The following is a 17940-nucleotide window of genomic DNA, read 5'->3' as shown; positions in this document are numbered from 1 at the left end:
AGGCACGTGGCCGGTGATTGCAGGTTAAGGGAATCTCCCCATTTCAACAGCAATAAAGTGTAAATTGAAAGGTGGGCCATGCGAGTGAAACCTTCAATTACCCACCGTCTGCTGTGCAGAGCATCCATAGTCCCTCAGTGTCCGCAGTGTCACAACCCTTCACATGAACGCATCACACGTTGTCCCTGCATCTACACACAGGCGCTGAACGGTTTTACACCTCATTCGCTTCCCGAGATGGGAATTTGTGTCAAACTCAACAATGATAAAAAGTTGCAATTGTAAAAAAGAGCCTCAAACAACTAATACTGCAAAGGTCAGACTGCCTAAAGCACGTGGTTTTTTGACTGTTTACCAAGGATTTGATTTATTAAAAAGTCTCTTTCAGTATGCAGTGACCTTTGAGAGGCTTTGATTTATTCTACAACTAAACTGTCCTTTCTTGGGTACAAACAGGAGGTTTTATTTTAATGGGGCGGCCCGATCATTGTGATGAAGCCTGTTTGCAAAGATAAAACTAATAGAGAGGAGAAGATTGTGCCTCGGAACAATAGCGTCAAACCAAGCGACCCTCCGATATGATAAGCATTACCTTGAAGTGCTGCTATTACACAACTGTTAATTTAGCCAATTATTAGAATACATTTAATACTGTGTGATGTGGCATCAAATTGATATTGAAAACAAAAATTGCATGATGCAAAAAGTCCCTTGAGGTAAAGTGCAAACAGCAGTTATAAGAGCCTGAAAGTTAATGACTGTTTAGTTGCAGCACACTTATGAATGGTTATGGCGAGCTTTCTTCCTGCACACATCCTCAGATGAACCCAGATTCCTATCATCCCGTCCAAGGTCTACATCGGACAAAACCTGCTGCCACGTTGTCTCTGCTGTTCCCGCTCCCCTCCCCGTCTCTTCCTCATTCCCTCGCTCTATATTTCTCATTCTGTTTTTTTTTCTTCATTTCTTTAACTAAAGGCTGCTCTAGCCTCTCTCTCTCTCTCTCTCTCTCTCTCTCTCTCTCTGATGAGACCTTTCTTTTCTTATTGACAGGGATGAAGGGAGGGTCAGTGCAGTCGACTTGCTTCCTGTGCTCTGCAGTCTAAACGCCAGCTTGGTGACCACACAGCCTCACATGCCGGGCGCAGTGATGGTTCAGCTGCTCACAGGCCATATTCACCGAGCTGCACTCTCTCATTTCTAGCAATCCTGTCGGGCGTACACGGCTTTGTAAGACGAGCCTCCACACACACAAAATGCAAGATCAAATATCTATTTTAATGTAGTTGAAATCCGATCTATTAACTTCTTTTTTTCCGAGATCCCCACCTATTCAGCTATAACATAATAAACTACAAATTGGCAAATAGGTCTAAACCAAATTGAGTTTAGTTTCATTATGTTTCAGTAAAGTTCTACAAGGGTTGGGTCCACAAAGTCAGACTGTGTCTGCTCCTCCTCCAGATGAAACCAGTGAACTCCTGGTTATTCTGGGCATTCCACTTTCACTCATGAAGTCAAGCATTTTCCCGATTTAACACCAGGAATGTCAGGTGATTTAAACGCATCAAATGCATTTAACTGTCTGACTGTGTACGGCTTTCATTTGTTCCTTTTGCCAACATCTGTTTAATTTGTTTAAAGAAATCTGTATTAATGGGGGATCAATATGCACCTAGAGGTTATACATAGCAACAATTATAGCCACACTTGTTAGTTCATTTACTTTTCTTGAAATGAAAATATGAATCAACAACGCTACAGGGACCTAAATTCTCGTCCTCTCTGACTCTCATTTAAACCCTATGTTACAGGGTGCAACAGACGTGAACATTCTTAGCCCTTCTCACAATCTCTTTTAGGCACTGCATAGGGCATCTGCAGACAACAGAAAAGAGAGAAAAGAGGAAACATTAACCGCTTTTAGGATAAAATGCAAAAAGAAAATAAAAAAAAGCAATGTGGCACTTAAAAAAAGAACAAAAGCATTGTGTCAAACCGGGTTACTAGACTCTTCAGTTCAGTTTTCTCTGTTTTACGTCTTGTTTCTGTCAGACAAAGACTTTTTGACGGCACATAGTTTCCTCCTGTCCTTTCATGAGTTAGAGAGCAGCATCCTCTCCTGGTTGAAATGCACGATAAACACCACATACCCATGCTGGGTTTCTTACACACTTCTTCTGGAGTTTCCACAGAGCACCTTGGACCTGCCACGTAGGACAACTGTAAAACAAATGTAATGTGCATTGATATAAGGTTGTGTATAATGGATTTAAATCTTTCGATGTTTTCCAAGATGGAATACATATTGCATGAGCACATTATGCAAATTTCCTGCAGGAAAAAAAGGCTCAAACAAATGAAATTTGTTTTACAAAGAGCAGCTGAGGAAAGCACGTGTCGTTTTGTCCACTGGAGGACGCTACAGCATCGCGTTCTGTACCCTCTGCTAGTGCGTCTCTTCCAAACAATGCAAACATGTCGACGACAGCCCGACCTGCAGGTCACTAAATCCCCACTGGATCCAGGACATGTGATCGGCCAATTTGCGAATAAGACTTCATTTCGTTCTCAACAAATTTGCTGCGATTACATGATAATGTGAATTTACCCCACTCCTGTGAGATCCCCTTATGTGTAATCAGTCCATAATAATACAATGAGTTGTTTTGATCAAAAGGAAAACCGAATCAACAGCAACAAAAATGCTGCAATTTCAACCTCCAAGATCAATCACCCTTAAAGCCATTTGTCGTGCAGATAGATGTGGCCGTCTCTTTTTGCGTCCAACCTCATGTTGGGTCCGTCTGCTCATGAGTGCACACATCCCTCCATCACCGGCTTCATGTTGTGCTACAAGGTGCATCATCTTCTCCACTGAAAGTCACAGCCACTTGGAATATTCTTCTGCAAGCTTTGTGCCCACCACAGAAAATAAATCAAACCTCAGAGTGCTCCGTGACCCAGCTGTCAGCCAGCAGAATACATTTGGTTTTGATTTTCTCCTGCGGCTGCTTATTTGTCCGACGATGCAGAATGACGGACGGGTTGGCAGAACCGCCCCATGAATGAGTGATCTGTCAGTCCACGTTTAGAGACAATATTTGGTAGGAATAAATCATTTGCTCAGATTTTGATGGCATAAAAGAGGCAGGTTTAAAGCTAAATGAATGAGTTTCAAGATGAATAATTTCAGTAGTCTGCAGGTGTAGTGAAGCATATGTTTGGTGTATTGAAGCAGTTTAAATCCTTGATAAAAACGTAACAAATGAAGCCTGATGCAAATGCAATGCAATTTCCCCCGAGAAAGTCCAGTTTAAGCGAGAGTGGAATTGATGGAAGAAGCGGGGAACTAAATAAATGTCCAATGAAAATGTATCAGTGGTGTCAAGATCATTCACTTAGGTTTAAGTAGTAATACTAGATTCTTCATTTCCTTTTGATCACAATGGTGTCAAATGGGAAAGTGGAATTTCAGTCGCAGGTCGCTGTTCACATGTGTCTCCTTCAAATGAACGTTACCACACAATCAAACTTTGTTCTCAATTTCCTTTTTGAGGGTTAGAGTTAAGGTTTTAAACTTCCTTAGGTGTGGGGCATGTTGCGACTGAAGGATATGTCCTTTATGGAGAAGGAAAGAAAAAAGTCCAAAAAATGTCAATCCAATCAAACCATGTTTATTATAATAAACGAGTATAATAAATACAATCATGACTGCTCATATTTTATGGTTTTAATCTTTATATGACGTATAAATTCTACGAAATGGATGGAAATAAAACAGCACAGCCCTGGGACATTTTGTAATTAGACAGGTATTGTTACGGAACTGAATCTGAACTGACTCGCTCTCTCTCTTTCTTGGCTTCCTTTGAAAAGCACGACATTGATTGACATTCGAATAATGCCGTTAGTCATTTAAGCATTGGCTCTGAGAACCTTTGACTATTTCTATGGGATTCTCTTAAGTGCAATATTCTCAACCATTTTTCCCATCCAGCTGCTTTGTCGAGTCAAACACCACTGCCACTAAAGGGATGGGCAAGTATCTGTTATCTGAGAATGGACCTCGCCTGATGTCATTGGGATTTGCTTGTCTGGCTCTAAATCGAGTTTGACACATGTTTATTCGCTGAGAAATACTTTGCCATGTTGGCCTCTCCTGTCCCAGCTCAGCTGGGTTTACCAAAGGTCTTGTTCACTCATTCAAGAGTCACCAGGATACTCCTTAAGGAAAAGAAAGCTTAATCTGCATACATTATAATTGTAAATATAGTCAGTTGCTCACGACAGCGGCCATACATAAAGATTAGGTTTAATTAAAGCTGCAAGCAGCATCGGTTGCACACATATCGAGGGGACTTGCCAGACTCTGGTTGAGGCTGCCATGTATTTTTAAGACCATCAGGAGCTGCTTGCACAAAGTTTAGACAGTATTTCCTGCGAGTACCAGCAGAGAAGTCAGGTCATTGTGTTAGGACTTAATACCTTGAATATTTCTAGCGCATCTTAAAATATTATGGAATGTACATGCGATACCGGTAAAGATCAGCAAAAAATAAGTGTGTGTGGAGTAACATCAGTGTATTTGTTCATGGCGGATCGAAATTTGCAGAGGCGCCAGGTTGAACAAATTCTTAAAATCTTCAACATGAAGCATCATGAATGACTTAAAGGCTTGTCTGTCCAAATTTGAGATTGATATTATTACTATGAGGAGAAAGATGTGACATTTCACAACAATTGACTTTCCTTTGCCAGCAGGTGGCGCTCTTACTATGATTCTAAACTCTCTGATAACTGGATGTTAGGACACATGAGACATTTGGAGCTGATTATTTGACCTTTTGAGATACTTCCACTGCTACAATTGCAAGATAAAGTATTTTGCCTTGAAACGGTAAAAAAAACAAAATGGCTAACTTCCTGTTTGGTCTAGGACTTTTCTCCAAGAGGAGCTTTTGTACGTTCCATCACGTTACAAATACTTACCAAATTTCACGTAGCTAGCTGTAAACCAATATTGGGGCTAGCCACGACTCCATGTTTTCAGACACCTCACATGCCAGATTTCGCAATCTTGCTGGTGTCCAAAGTACGTTGTTTTTGCGAAAAAAAGATGCATAAAGAATAATAACTATGAACATTAGAATAACAATACACCTACACCGGTGCCCATGCCCTAAAAAGAGGTCTGACTTCATGGACAAGCGTCAGCGGAGGAGAGAGGTGGAGATCAGCAGACTAGAGACGGATGGGCCACCTGGGCACAGATCATGCGTATGATAATTGGCTCTGTTAAGTCCAAATGTGCTCAAAGTTTTTGTGGGCTCTAAAGATTTTATTAAGAGGTTGAGTAATGGGCGGTTTAGAGGATAGTTTTGCGTAATTAACAAGCAGAGGAACAGCAAGGCAGCTTAGTTTAAAATGAACTATAACCAAATGCTCTTTAAAACCAGCCAGCAGAAGACCTTCAGATTAGTAAGCATGTATGTTTATATTGTTTTCCTTCTGAGAAAAAGTTGTTTTTCGTGCCAAACATCTGCGCGTTGAAACAAAAAACAATTAATTTTGTTGTAATCCCAACCTCCAGCGACTTGTGTTGATTACTGTGGACATACATGACCTTTCTGTCTAATTTCGCACCATAGGGGAAGACTTAAATAGCTGCGTGTCCAAAAAGCATCAAACCGAGACTCCTCTGCTTTGTGCCAACGATGCTCCTATCTATTAGTCATGGGGTCCAGCCCACCAGGAGGGCGGCTGTTTCCACCAACACTTGATTATCTTACTGAAAGTTCATGGTACATCGAGGGCTCATTCGATTAGTGCTGATTGGATAATGTGACCTTGTGTTCTCAGCACAGCGTGGGGCCCGTTTTTCTGGCCTCTGCTCCGAAAAAATGGCTTTTTGCAATAACTCTGTGACCGCTTCGTCTGTCTGGATTTTCTTTCTGTCAGGATTAAGAGGAACCCCTGTGAGTGTTCTAATGTGTAAAAATCTGGTCATGGGTAACTGGTGAAGATGAAAATCAATACAACAAAGAAAAGAAAACTTTGAATTTTGAGACCTGAAGAAAATGTACTAACAGCCTTTAAGCGAAAGAGACTAATTCATTAATTGATTAAACCTTTTTGTTCTACACATGAATATTTGGCGAACGCCATAGCGTTTTTTTTAAAAAAGTTTTCCTTATCTCTTTGCAAACCTGCACGACACTTACGGTTGCTTCATACATAGCATTTATTTTTTACAGCATTATGTTTCTCTGAAATTAAAAGCTGGCAGTGTTGGAAACAATCACGGGGCTTGCATGTGCTCACCACAAAGCCGCCTCATTCTGCAGAAAGAATGGCTTGCTGATTTGCTGTAACACCACGGGTGACTTTGTTTGACACCTGACACTGAACCTGAATACAACCTGAGCAATGCAACTAAGCAACTGGTAGATTCCCTTCCATGTATTGAACATCATAAAAAGGCTTTACTTTACTTTTGTTAAATACACATTTAGACCTACATGCAAAAAACACATTAAGCAGCTAATCTAAAAAATGTATACAAATTCAATGAAACACCAGAATAAAGCATCGCCACTATGCTTTATATCTTCAGTGGGTTGGTTATTTCTTTTGATTTAGCCGCAGAGGGAACGCGTGACAGATTTGCCCAAACCCACAGAAGTTCCACGAATCACTCCAAAATCCTTGTCTCTCCTTTTCTGTGGCACCGCTAGATAATCCTGTCAGCCTGAAACAGCCAAGTCGATTTTTTTCCTCTGGCTAAGCAGCACTGTAATCGCCTCTAATGTCATCTTGTGTGTGTTTGCCGCCCCGTGTCTCTTTGTTTCCGATGTTATTGCTCACGTGCAGTGTCCGTTGCTGCTGCCTTGTTGTTTTCCATGATTTGGTGCACGTTTGAATGACAGTCCAGTGGCTGGATGAGGGGACATGAGAAAATGAAAAGGCTTTGGATTAAACTGTTCAACTTCCTCTCACACTGTGGCACGAGCAGCATCTGCCTCTGACTTGTTTTCTAATATTACCATCAACCTCACTATGACTGCCCCGACCGGAGCCTCACCTCAAATTTCCCGAGCGCGGCGTCTGTGTTTATACGTGGAGCTCTCCTGGGGCGCGGCCGTGTCCCCGAGCATGCATATCTGAACATGGCATTCAGGTCCAGGAGCGTCTCATCTGCAAAACGAGGACAGTGTCCCCAAAATCAGGGAAAATAAATAAAAGGATTAAAAGGGCAAGAGCGCTGAAAAGAATACAAATCAGAGTTCACAAAAGGTTTGTCCAAGACAGGAGGGAATGAAAAGAAGCGTTGCGTTAAGTTGCATCAAAACAGGTCCCGATCCTCATAAGAAACTGAAATTAAATCACCTTTACTTTTGAATATCAAAGATTTGTGCGGATTTGTTGTGAGTGGAGGTGTTGCTCCGTGATTAGGCGTTGCATTTTGCGCGAGAGTCACACCTGAAAAACGGGCTGAGGCCCAGGAGGCCCACACTGCATGATGGGAACTGCTCCAGCGCCGACCCGAGTGAGGGGAAAGCATTCGTACGGTGTCTCCCAAGGAATTAGCAACGGTCTGATCTCGGTCTAATTAGCGTCTGTTGGTCTAAATAAAAGTGTCTTTGTTTGCCTATATGGTCAACTCATTCCACCAACATTTGATCAACCAAGACACGTCTCGGGAAGGTCATGCCTGATGTATTCCTGAAAGCATTATGTTGATCCGCTCTGCACTGACACAGCAGGAAAAGACAGACTGCGGCGATCAATCATTACGTCAATCAATCTAAATTATCAGACTAATCTAACATCTAATTACACTCCTCGTCGTTAAGGGTGAACGCTCCTTTAGGACTCAGTGAAGAGGAGCACTTTCATACATTATAATAGGGGGCACTGTTGCTCTTTGTTAAGTTTAACTACTGCTAGAGAGAGAGAGAGAGAAAGAAAGAGAATGTGCAACTGTACTAATAAGTAACAGCGTTGTGAGTGATGTGATCGGTGACATCTCATCACCATTCGGGATATGAGTAATAGTAGTGATTTTTAAAGTGCTGTGATGAATGAGTAATTAAACCCCTGTGATCTTACAAGGTATTTCATAATAATATTCGTGTTTTGGATTATACACTTGCTGTATTTGTTAAAAGATAAATCCCGCTCCGGTACATGGCCCTCAGCTTTAGATTTCCATTATCTTTGCTATGATAATTTTCAGAGGTTCACGGTGACTCTTTTTAGAAAATGCTGCGGCACTAATACCTGTGCTGCCTTCTATAATCAGATTAGCGCTCATATAGTTTGCAAAGTGGGTCAGGGTGTTAAAGAATAAAAAGGCAGCTTGGGATCTGAATGTTCCGCCCACACTTGTTTTCTCCTTTTTCAAGACACCGGGATTCTTTAGAGGGTGGTGGTGTGAACTCAAAGTCACTGTGCAACTTGAGTTAAACTTCAGAAAACTCACACGAAAGAAAACTTTGACAACATAGGCTTTGACTCAAATATAAATGTGCCGTGTAAAGCCAATCGTTTCAGTGCAAAAGGGAGTTGTTATGAATTGATTATGATGCCTTTGCATTCAAGGTCATCTTTGATCCCAATAAAATTATAAAATGCTAGTTTTACTTAAGCAGCATCAACAAACTATTTGCTTACTAACTATGGATCCAATTATTACATTTAAAGTGAAAACAATCACTGGTGAAAATAATGAAAGGTAACGCAAGAAAAATGTGTTTTTTAATTAAAATGGTGGGAAATTATTATATAAAGTGAGGTCAAACTATAAATATCTGGCTACCTTGGCTTTGTCTCTCTTGTGACCTTAGTTGACCTTAAAGCAGGAAGATAATCTGAGCCAAGAAGCACACCATTTATACAGAGTACTGAGATAATATTAGCACTAGTGTTATAATAATGTATTGTAACAAACAGGCTGCAGTTCAGCCCAGGAAATAGCACACATTGCCAAAACTAGCAGATTGCTGTGCTCTGCTCTGGGTGAAATATGCAAACAAGCCTCATTATGTCCACCATATGGTTCATTCTTTGTTGTGCACATCTGCCGCTGCAGTGATTCAGAGGGATTTTGCTCTCTAAAGTCTGCCCTAACCTACTTCTGGCCACACAAACTGTACCGGGGCCAGTTCAGCTTTGGTCCTAATAAGTATTCTGAAGGGCGCAACATACCAGGAGGGCTGACATTATGCCAAACCCCGGAGGGGATATTACATTAAAAAAAAAAAAAAAACAGAAATCATAGCACTACTCAGCAACCTATGAATTACCTGTCAGAGCTTATCGTGGGTATGAGAGGGTGCTGGAATTGAGCCCTGGTGATACACAATTAGAGCAGGGACAAAGGCAGGCAGTGCGCTGACATGTTTATGGAGGAGAGGAGCAGCAGACCAAAGCTTCGGCGGCATGAGGGACTCAGCATGAGCGTCAAATTGTGATTATGTTTTTCGGTGTGTAGGTAAGCCCTTGAAATGGAATTCACATCAGGGTAAGCTTTGTCTGGTTTGCTCTTCGGCGGAGAGGGGAAAAAAAATGTCCATTTCATGACGGCTAATCGAAAGCTGTCAGGTCCGCGGCTACAGCGCAGGATTCAGCGGCGTATCGGCGCCGTCCGTGCGGCCTTTCCTCAGACCCCCACCCACCAGTAAAGTGAAAAGACTCCCGCTTGTCTGACCCTGGTGAATTTTCTTCAATGTGATCAAAGACAACAAGCTCCTCCTGCTCCTGGCGGTTTTATGACTCACTCGACTTAATGTTATCTCTTTGTTTTGCAAACTTTTAACTAGACACGGGGAATTCTGAATCTAATTAGCTAGTGGTATTAAACATGCTGTTTCATCTTTATGAATCATTATTTCTTAGTGTGTAGGCTCGAAGGGGCCAAATGTCCTGTGACCCTGAACAGGATACATGTTTGATACAATATATGGACTCTCTCGCACAAAAACAGCCAAAAGTATGGCTGCACAAAAACATGCTCGGCAGTTCCTGAATGCAAAAACAAAAAGATTTAAGACAAAACTACTTAGACTAAAGGATAGAAGAGCAGAAAATAATTGGAACATTTCCATGTACGGCTTTTTGAGAAGCCATGCTATAACATTTAATAATAAAGCCAATTCCTCTCTGTGCCAAAAAGAATTCAACTATAAATGTGTACTACTGAGAGGAAGAGTTTCCCTAAACAGGCAGAGCTATTTCAAACATCCTGAGACAAAGGTCCGCCTCAATAAAGGAAATAACAGAAATAAAGAGTGTGTTGATTGATTTACATGGCCGTTGAAGACAGGATTAAGGCCAGTGGTAGGATGTGACATTTCATTCATTACTGATGTGCAGTTTGGAGGTTTGTTTTATATTACTTCAGAGTAAATACCAAAAAAGACAGTACGTTGAAAAGCAATGTAAAGATACGTTTACAAAGAAAAAAAAAAACACAATGGGGAGAGTAATAGTTCTGTTCAACATGACGGGCATCTTTAAATGGCACAGCCATCCAACCAACGCAGAGGCTTGAGGCAACTTGTGACCTATGTTTCCTCAAATGACGCAGGCCATTCAATGGGCTCTCAGTAGTGCTTAATGAACACATGAATGAGCACAGGTCCAATCATTTCTACACTAAAGTAAGGTATTGTATTTATGATGAAATTAAAATGTATACTTTTGAAGGCAGGCGACAAAAATGTGCTCCAGTAGATGCACTGAGTCACTCAGTTACTTCTCACATCTGGACTGGAGCAACAGGCTTCGGTTTGATTAATATAATATGAGAAGGAACCTGATTACCATAATGCAACATCATTTGCACCAGGTGTATTTTCACTTACATTCTGTTGCATCATGTGACCCGGGACACACGTTGCCAGGTGACTTGGGGGGTAGAGATGTGCAGTAGAAAAGATGCTGGGTACTGGTGCTGAGTGGCCTACAAATGTAGCTATTTTTAATAACATTATGATCTAAATGATCAAAAGGCATTTTGATTGCTATTCCTGTCCATCCAAAAATCAAAAAGCCGTCAGCTCTGATAAAGATAATGAAAGACATACATCCTGTAACCGTATACTTCCCTTGTGGGCTGTTATGGGTCCGGTCCAAAGTGAACCACCACAACAGTGTAAACACACATCTCACATATCTTCTGTTTTCCCACTGAAAATATATTGGCTCTGGCCTTAGTGCAGAGAGTAAAGTATTGGTTTGTGTGTGTGTGTGTGTGTGTGTGTGTGTGTGTGTGTGTGTGTGTGGGCTCACACGTGTAGTTTTGAACGAGGGAGTGACGTGTTAAAGTCAAAGCACGGGAGTCTGATGACGTAAAACCCCGGTGTCAGATATGAAGACAGTTATGTAATCTGCAGACGCACTTTGAGTGACATTTGATAAAATGTCATCTGTTGAGAAGGGATTAAATATCAGGCTTGTGTACATCATAATCTGAATGAAAACAAAAAGGCACTCAAAGAAGAACTCGCTGTGGCATAAGCAACGCTACAGTGAATCAATACTTCATTTAATTCGTAAATGGTGATGCATCTCTTTTATCAAGGGAATGACCCCATGAATCGATGTTCAATGGGTTTCTTTAAGCAGAGGAATTATGCTGCGTTTCCATGGGGCTGCGGGGCCAAGGGGAGGGTCAGACACAGACGCACACACTCGCCACAAAAGCACTGACGCACAGAAGAGATGAGTGAATAGTTACGGGGTGCTGTATAATAAGGTGACAGCTTCTTTCAGTCTGAGTAATAGTCTCGCTCATTAGGAGCGACGGGTGTGTTCGGCAACATGGACACACCATCGAGCTAAAACCGAGGGTTTTAAAGTGAATCTGGAGAAAGGGAATATCTCTGGCCCGATACTCCCCCAACACCTTTCTCTCAATGTCAACTTTCAATTTCAGTTGTGCTTGATTTGCAGAAATGGTTGGTAGCTATTCCCGCAAAGGCAATGAGATGACAAATTTGTGATTAAACTAAATAATGCATGATGGCAATGCAGAAGCTCAGTAATTATTAAAACTGGTAACCTGAAAAAGTATATTCCACACACACACATATATCGTATCGGTTTAGATTACAGAGACAGCTGTAATCTCTCTGGCAGAGTTTGTTTTATGGCCTCTTCTTCTCAAGGTTTTGTTTTAATTTGGAAAGATTGTCATTTATGATGTTGCAGAACATTTTGGCTTAATGTGCTTTCTTACACAGATTCATCCATATTTTCCCAGTGGTCACCAACCTTTCAGAATTCCCATTAACGCCATATGAAATACAAACCGAGATATTGTGAATAGTTCAATTAATTGTGTTGACAAACAAATGATTATAAACTGCCATTCATTTTTAAGTATTTTCCCTTCCTATTAAAAAATCAGTTTTAATTTCATATTGACATTTTCCCCCCAGGACATAATACCAATTGACATGACAAGGAAGTGCCTCTTATCTGTCAGCCAATAGCAACTCTGCTGTTGCCAGCAGGCTCTGTCAATGCCAAAGTAATTCTGAATCAACCAACCAGAGTCTTCTAGTAAATAAACTATACACACAGTAGGACAACAACTAGCTTCTCGTTCTTTGGAGCTCAACAATGCTACGGGCTGAGGCCACGTGTGATTGGTTGAGACCTGAAGGGAATCCTTTATTTTTTTTTTTACACATCTCAATTCAATTTCTTATTAAAACTATATGTACTAATGCATGAGAGGATTTAGGTTGATTTTGAGAAACACAGCCATCTATTAATAATTTCAATGATAACAAAAATAATAATAAAGCATGGCTAAAAGGCTTTTAACTGTGATTCAAAACAATCCTTTCTCCTGAGACTAGAAGTACAAAGGACAATGGCAAATCCTTTTTTCCCTCGGCATGTTTTTCCTCCCCTCTACTCCTACCTCATCTGACTCATCCGTTGTTTCATCCTTTTGATAAATTATGGTAATCAGGGCAAGCCAGATATTGTCAAGCATCAGCAGTACCCACTGAGTGGTGCGCGGAGAGATTACTTTTCTCATTTTCAGCTAATTACGCTTCTGTCTCGCCAAATAGCTGCATAGGTTACTGACGGGGGAGTAGCTCTCTGATTCTGGGCCATCATACTGGTGATCACTTATTACTGCTATTACTGTTTGAAGAAACTTTTGCCCAAGCAACATTTCCCATTAGAGACAATAAATAATTTAATTGGAACTTTCCTAACTTAACGTGGAGGGTAACCAATGCATAGTTCCTCCAGGATTCGCTTGTCTTTTTCTTAAATTAGTTAAAAATAATAATTATTTGACATCTTTCAAAAAAACTTTTTTTTTCCCCTTTAGAGTTAGATTAGAAGATTGATAGCACGCTTGTATATGGTAAATATAAGGCTGGGCCAGCGTCAGGTTAGTGTAGCCTAGCTTAGCATAAATAACATAATATCCATGCTCTGTCTCTTAGACAACTCTAAAATGTCTAAGTGTAAAAACATATTATAATACAATGTGGTTTTATTTGGGATTTCTTTATCCGCTTTGTCTAGAAAGTAGTCCCAGCTAAGACACAGGACAGCCGTTACCAATCAAGCTAACCCGTCAAGTGTAGCCGCTGTCATATGGTTCCGTAAAATTCCTGGTTTCAGTCGTGTGTCCTGGATTTGACTCCCAGTGAGGTAAGAGGTGGACACCATAAGCTCCGTCCAATGCATGTCCAGCATTGCCGAGGTGCCCTTGAGCATGCAACACCCACTAATCCCTATCTGTGAGATTCAGATCAGAATTTCAAAACACTGAAACACGTACTCTATGTACATATATAGAATATCTGAGGGGATGGAAACTAGTTGACTTAAAGGACAAGTGTGCATGTGTTCCCATTGAGATTGATCCAGAGTACTCTAAATCTACGGAGCTTCAATGAAGATTTAGACTAGCTTCTAGTGTCTCAGCGCCATCCTCCTCAGATGAATCCATGAAGGCTGAGTAGAGCGCACAGTTGAATCAATATCCTCCAGTTTCTTGGACACTCCAGTCAAGGTCATGCATACGGCAAAGCCTTTAGGTGCACATAAAAAGATGAGTGCTGGGGCATTGAAAAGCATTGAGGTAGATTGGAGCTTAAAGTTGTATTTATTTATTTATTTATAAGATATTGGATCAGAATAATTAGCATCATGAATGTCATTTTAATCTCTTATATCATATGAGCTGTCTCTTGCAATTTGGGTACACGGCTAGAAGAAGGATGATGTATAAGGGAATTAAGAAAGCTAATCACTGCTGAATAGCGCCTCTAGAATTTTGGAAATATTGCGAAACTCTTTTCTGTCCTACACAACACAGATGGATGTGTCAGTAAGCCCCTTAAATCTACAAAGGATATTTGTCTCTATCTTGTCGTGTTTGCATATCAGACTGTTCAAAGGAAACAATCTGTCTGTGTCCATAAGAAAGATCACAGTCATTTTCTCCTTAAAGTAATGTGTTTTTATATTACATTATTACATGTCATTTAGCTTATGCTTTTATCCAAAGCGACTTACAATAAGTGTTTCTTCCACGAAAGGGAGAATAGTCTATTAAACGATGAGAAAATGTGCTTTCTTGTTGAATACACCATTTTGTCTCGTAAGCCTGTATGTTGGAATATATTAAATATTTAAAACCATGTAATAGTTATCTTATCAAGATGTTCAACAGCAAGTTATATACATACTGTTGGGACAATGTGGCTCATGTAACACAGAATCTATAATATCTCATCCTAATGAGCAGAACATGATATTATAGTTAAGTTCTAAAGAGTAGGCTACAAAATAGAAAAACCAATGGCATCATCTTATTTTAGAATTAACATTAGAATTGTCATTTCTACTGTGCTTTGCTATACTCGGCTGTTTGAAATGTACCCTACAGGTCTTGGTCCCAGTCCACTCGCCCTCTCTGGTCCAAGTACCTAGTCCACTCGCCCTCTCTAGTCCAAGTCCACTCACCCTCTCTAGGCCAAGTATACCAAGTCCACTCACCCTCTCTAGGCCAAGTATACCTAGTCCACTCACCCTCTCTAGGCCAAGTATACCAAGTCCACTCACCCTCTCTAGGCCAAGTATACCTAGTCCACTCACCCTCTCTAGGCCAAGTATACCAAGTCCACTCACCCTCTCTAGGCCAAGTATACCTAGTTCACTCACCCTCTCTGGTCCAAGTACCTAGTCCACTCGCCCTCTCTCATCTAAGTAAACCCAGTCCACTCGCCCTCTCTAGTCCAAGTCCACTCACCCTCTCTAGGCCAAGTATACCTCGCCCACTCGTCCTCTCTAGGCCAAGTATACCTAGTCCACTCACCCTCTCTGGTCCAAGTATACTCAGTCCACTCACACTCTCTGGTCCAAGTATACCTAGTCCACTCGCTCTCTCTCGTCTAAGTATACCTAGTCCACTCGCTCTCTCTCGTCTAAGTATAACTAGTCCACTCGCCCTCTCTGGTCCAAGTATACCTAGTCCACTCGCCCTCTCTGGTCCAAGTATAACTAGTCCACTCGCCCTCTCTGGTCCAAGTATAGTCCACTTTCCATCTCTTGTCCAACAATACCCAGTTCACTCGTTTCCTCTGGTCCAAGTAAACTCAGTCTAGATGGTTCAAGTATAACCAGTCTAACTTCTTAGTCTCTCTGGTCCCGCTGGCGTTCTCTATAGGTACATTAGATTAACATTATCAAACAGCCGAAAGCCTCACAGCCCTGAAGTTAAATAGTTCCAGTGTTATGTCAGAAGTCTCCATTGGAAGATCCATCAAATTAGCCTGTTTCTGGATTCAATATTTGTTAAAGCCTGCAGGCACAACTGCTAAGCTCAGGTCACAGTGGTGTGGCACTGAAGAGGCTTGCTAAGTGTTGCAATTACTCAGACTGATTAAGACAGATAGGTACGATAGCACAGAGTGATGTGCTGTACTTGAGTTGGCCCCAGCTCACAAACTGAGCATAACACAAGCAAGCATTTACATGAAACGTTGGATTTTGCTCCTCAATGGATGAAACTTAAAATATAGTGAATTGCAATGATGAATACCAATAACACTACTGTTTTTCGAAGATATATATAAAAAAGGCATAGCAGAGAAAACAACGTTAGAACAATATCGAGTTGCAATTGGTTACGCCCACTTCCCGTTGTGATTTCTTTTCATTTAATTGCTTCTGATTGCCCTGTACCCCCCGACACACAGACACCGACACCAGAGCTATGCACCAACGTCACAACGATTTTAATCGATGTATTCACGTTTTTTAAATGGGCAAATAACACACAATCAAGATAATTCCCGCTTTGCGTTACGGGGCTCACTGTCCTCTCCGGCCACCGTATGATGACGTGGTCTGTGCTGGAGTGCAAAAGCCGTAATACAAACTTGCCGTGGACAACGCGTCAACGTCACCTGTCATCTCTTTAAGCTCATTTCTTCAACATTTTGTTGTGTTGAGCGTTGAAAACGTTCCACTCGACCGGTTGAGGATGAGACGCGCCGGTTTGGGTGAGAGGCGGCGCGTTTGTTTTAATGCTCACACGTAGCCTGCTTTCCAGATATCGCTGCTTAACAGCTAGCTTACGTAAGCTACTGTTGTTAGCATGTGTGCAGGAAGCTGTGTTGTTCACTAACTAATGTTTTAATCGTCGTTTCTCGTTTCGTTAGGCGAAGGAGGCCCTGGGAATTATGTGGCGAGCGGATACAGCGTGTATGAGGAGGAAAACGAACATCTACAGGAGGGACTCAGAGCGAAAGTCAGCGCTTTGAAAAGTGTAAGCAACCATTTATTAAATTGTTCTTTTCAGTGATTGGCGAATACTACAAATTGACGTTATATGTGGTTGTTTTATATGTAGTATTGGTATTGATGCTCTATTCCTTGATATTAACAGCTGTCTATCGACATTGGGACGGAAGTCAAGTATCAGAATACAATGCTGGGCGATATGGCAAGTTACACTTTCCTTATTAACATGTAACGGGAAGTGGTGTTAGAGGAAGTTAAAAAGAAATGTATTCAATAAAAAGTATTTTTGATGAGTATGTTCATTGATTACTGATTAATTAACCTGTAAGCATTAGTTTTAAACTCGCGGATTAAGCTATACAAAAGACCGTTGCATGCTATGCATCTTATAAAAGAGGATGTCGAAATTAATACAACTTTTTAGAAATAAAAACAACTTTATATATACAATTGAATATTTCCCTGTGTAATGTAATGGAGTTTTCATATCCCAGTATTTGACCCCGTTTAAACACATGCACTGCTTGTGTTTGTTTACTGGCGTGGCTGGATTTAAACCTTTTTAATCCTTCTGTTCCACATCAGGACACCGACTTTGACTCGACAGGCGGCCTGCTCGGTGCCACTATAGGCAGAGTGAAGCAGCTGTCCAGAGGCAGTCAGACCAAACTGCTGTGCTACATGCTTCTCTTCTGCCTTTTTGTCTTCTTTGTCCTGTACTGGTTCATCAAGCTGAGGTGATAGGAGGCCAAGTCCGACAAGGCCCTCCTTACTAACCCTCCCCGATAAGTGTCAAAACTAGACCCACGTAATGTTGATGAGGAGAGGCAGGGACCTCTCAAGTGTCTCAGCTTATTATGTGCCCACATCTCAAAAAGTAGTTAATGAATTAAAAAGTAAAGATAAAACCACTCTTGATGATGCCATGTGGTAAAATGGATCTGAGATTAAAGAGTGTGAATTAACATTTCTATGTATCGGACGCTGGATGAGACATAACATTGAATGTTTAACGACTGTAGAAGTTAATACTGTGTCAAAAACCTGTAATGCAATCAGGGACACGTTGAGAGATGTGATGAGAGTGAATTGGAAATCAGTCACTACGTTGTGTTATAGTATGTTCCATGTTGCTACTTGAGGCAAATA

General features: G+C 41.1%; 1 protein-coding gene across 1 annotated transcript; it reads left to right on the top strand.

Moving 5' to 3' along the window:
- The first annotated feature begins 16369 nt into the window (after positions 1 to 16369).
- Positions 16370 to 17801, top strand: bet1 (Bet1 golgi vesicular membrane trafficking protein). The gene is made up of 4 exons (XM_037474543.2): positions 16370 to 16550; positions 16710 to 16816; positions 16937 to 16993; positions 17377 to 17801. The coding sequence occupies exons 1-4, from the start codon at positions 16532 to 16534 to the stop codon at positions 17530 to 17532; spliced, it is 339 nt and encodes a 112-aa protein (XP_037330440.1). The 5' UTR covers positions 16370 to 16531; the 3' UTR covers positions 17533 to 17801.
- The last annotated feature ends 139 nt before the right edge of the window (positions 17802 to 17940 follow it).

Source organism: Pungitius pungitius, chromosome 17, assembly GCF_949316345.1.
Source record: "Pungitius pungitius chromosome 17, fPunPun2.1, whole genome shotgun sequence".
Classification (NCBI taxonomy): Eukaryota; Metazoa; Chordata; class Actinopteri; order Perciformes; family Gasterosteidae; genus Pungitius; species Pungitius pungitius.
The sequence above is the reverse complement of the archived record's forward strand: the minus strand, read 5'-3'. Positions and strand labels throughout refer to the sequence as shown.

What these genes read in the sequence shown, in the direction of transcription:
- bet1 (XM_037474543.2), top strand. An exon ending in AAGTCAGCGCTTTGAAAAGT is followed by an intron (nt 16,817 to 16,936) that starts GTAAGCAACCAT and finishes TGATATTAACAG; the next exon opens with CTGTCTATCGACATTGGGAC. An exon ending in ATACAATGCTGGGCGATATG is followed by an intron (nt 16,994 to 17,376) that starts GCAAGTTACACT and finishes GTTCCACATCAG; the next exon opens with GACACCGACTTTGACTCGAC.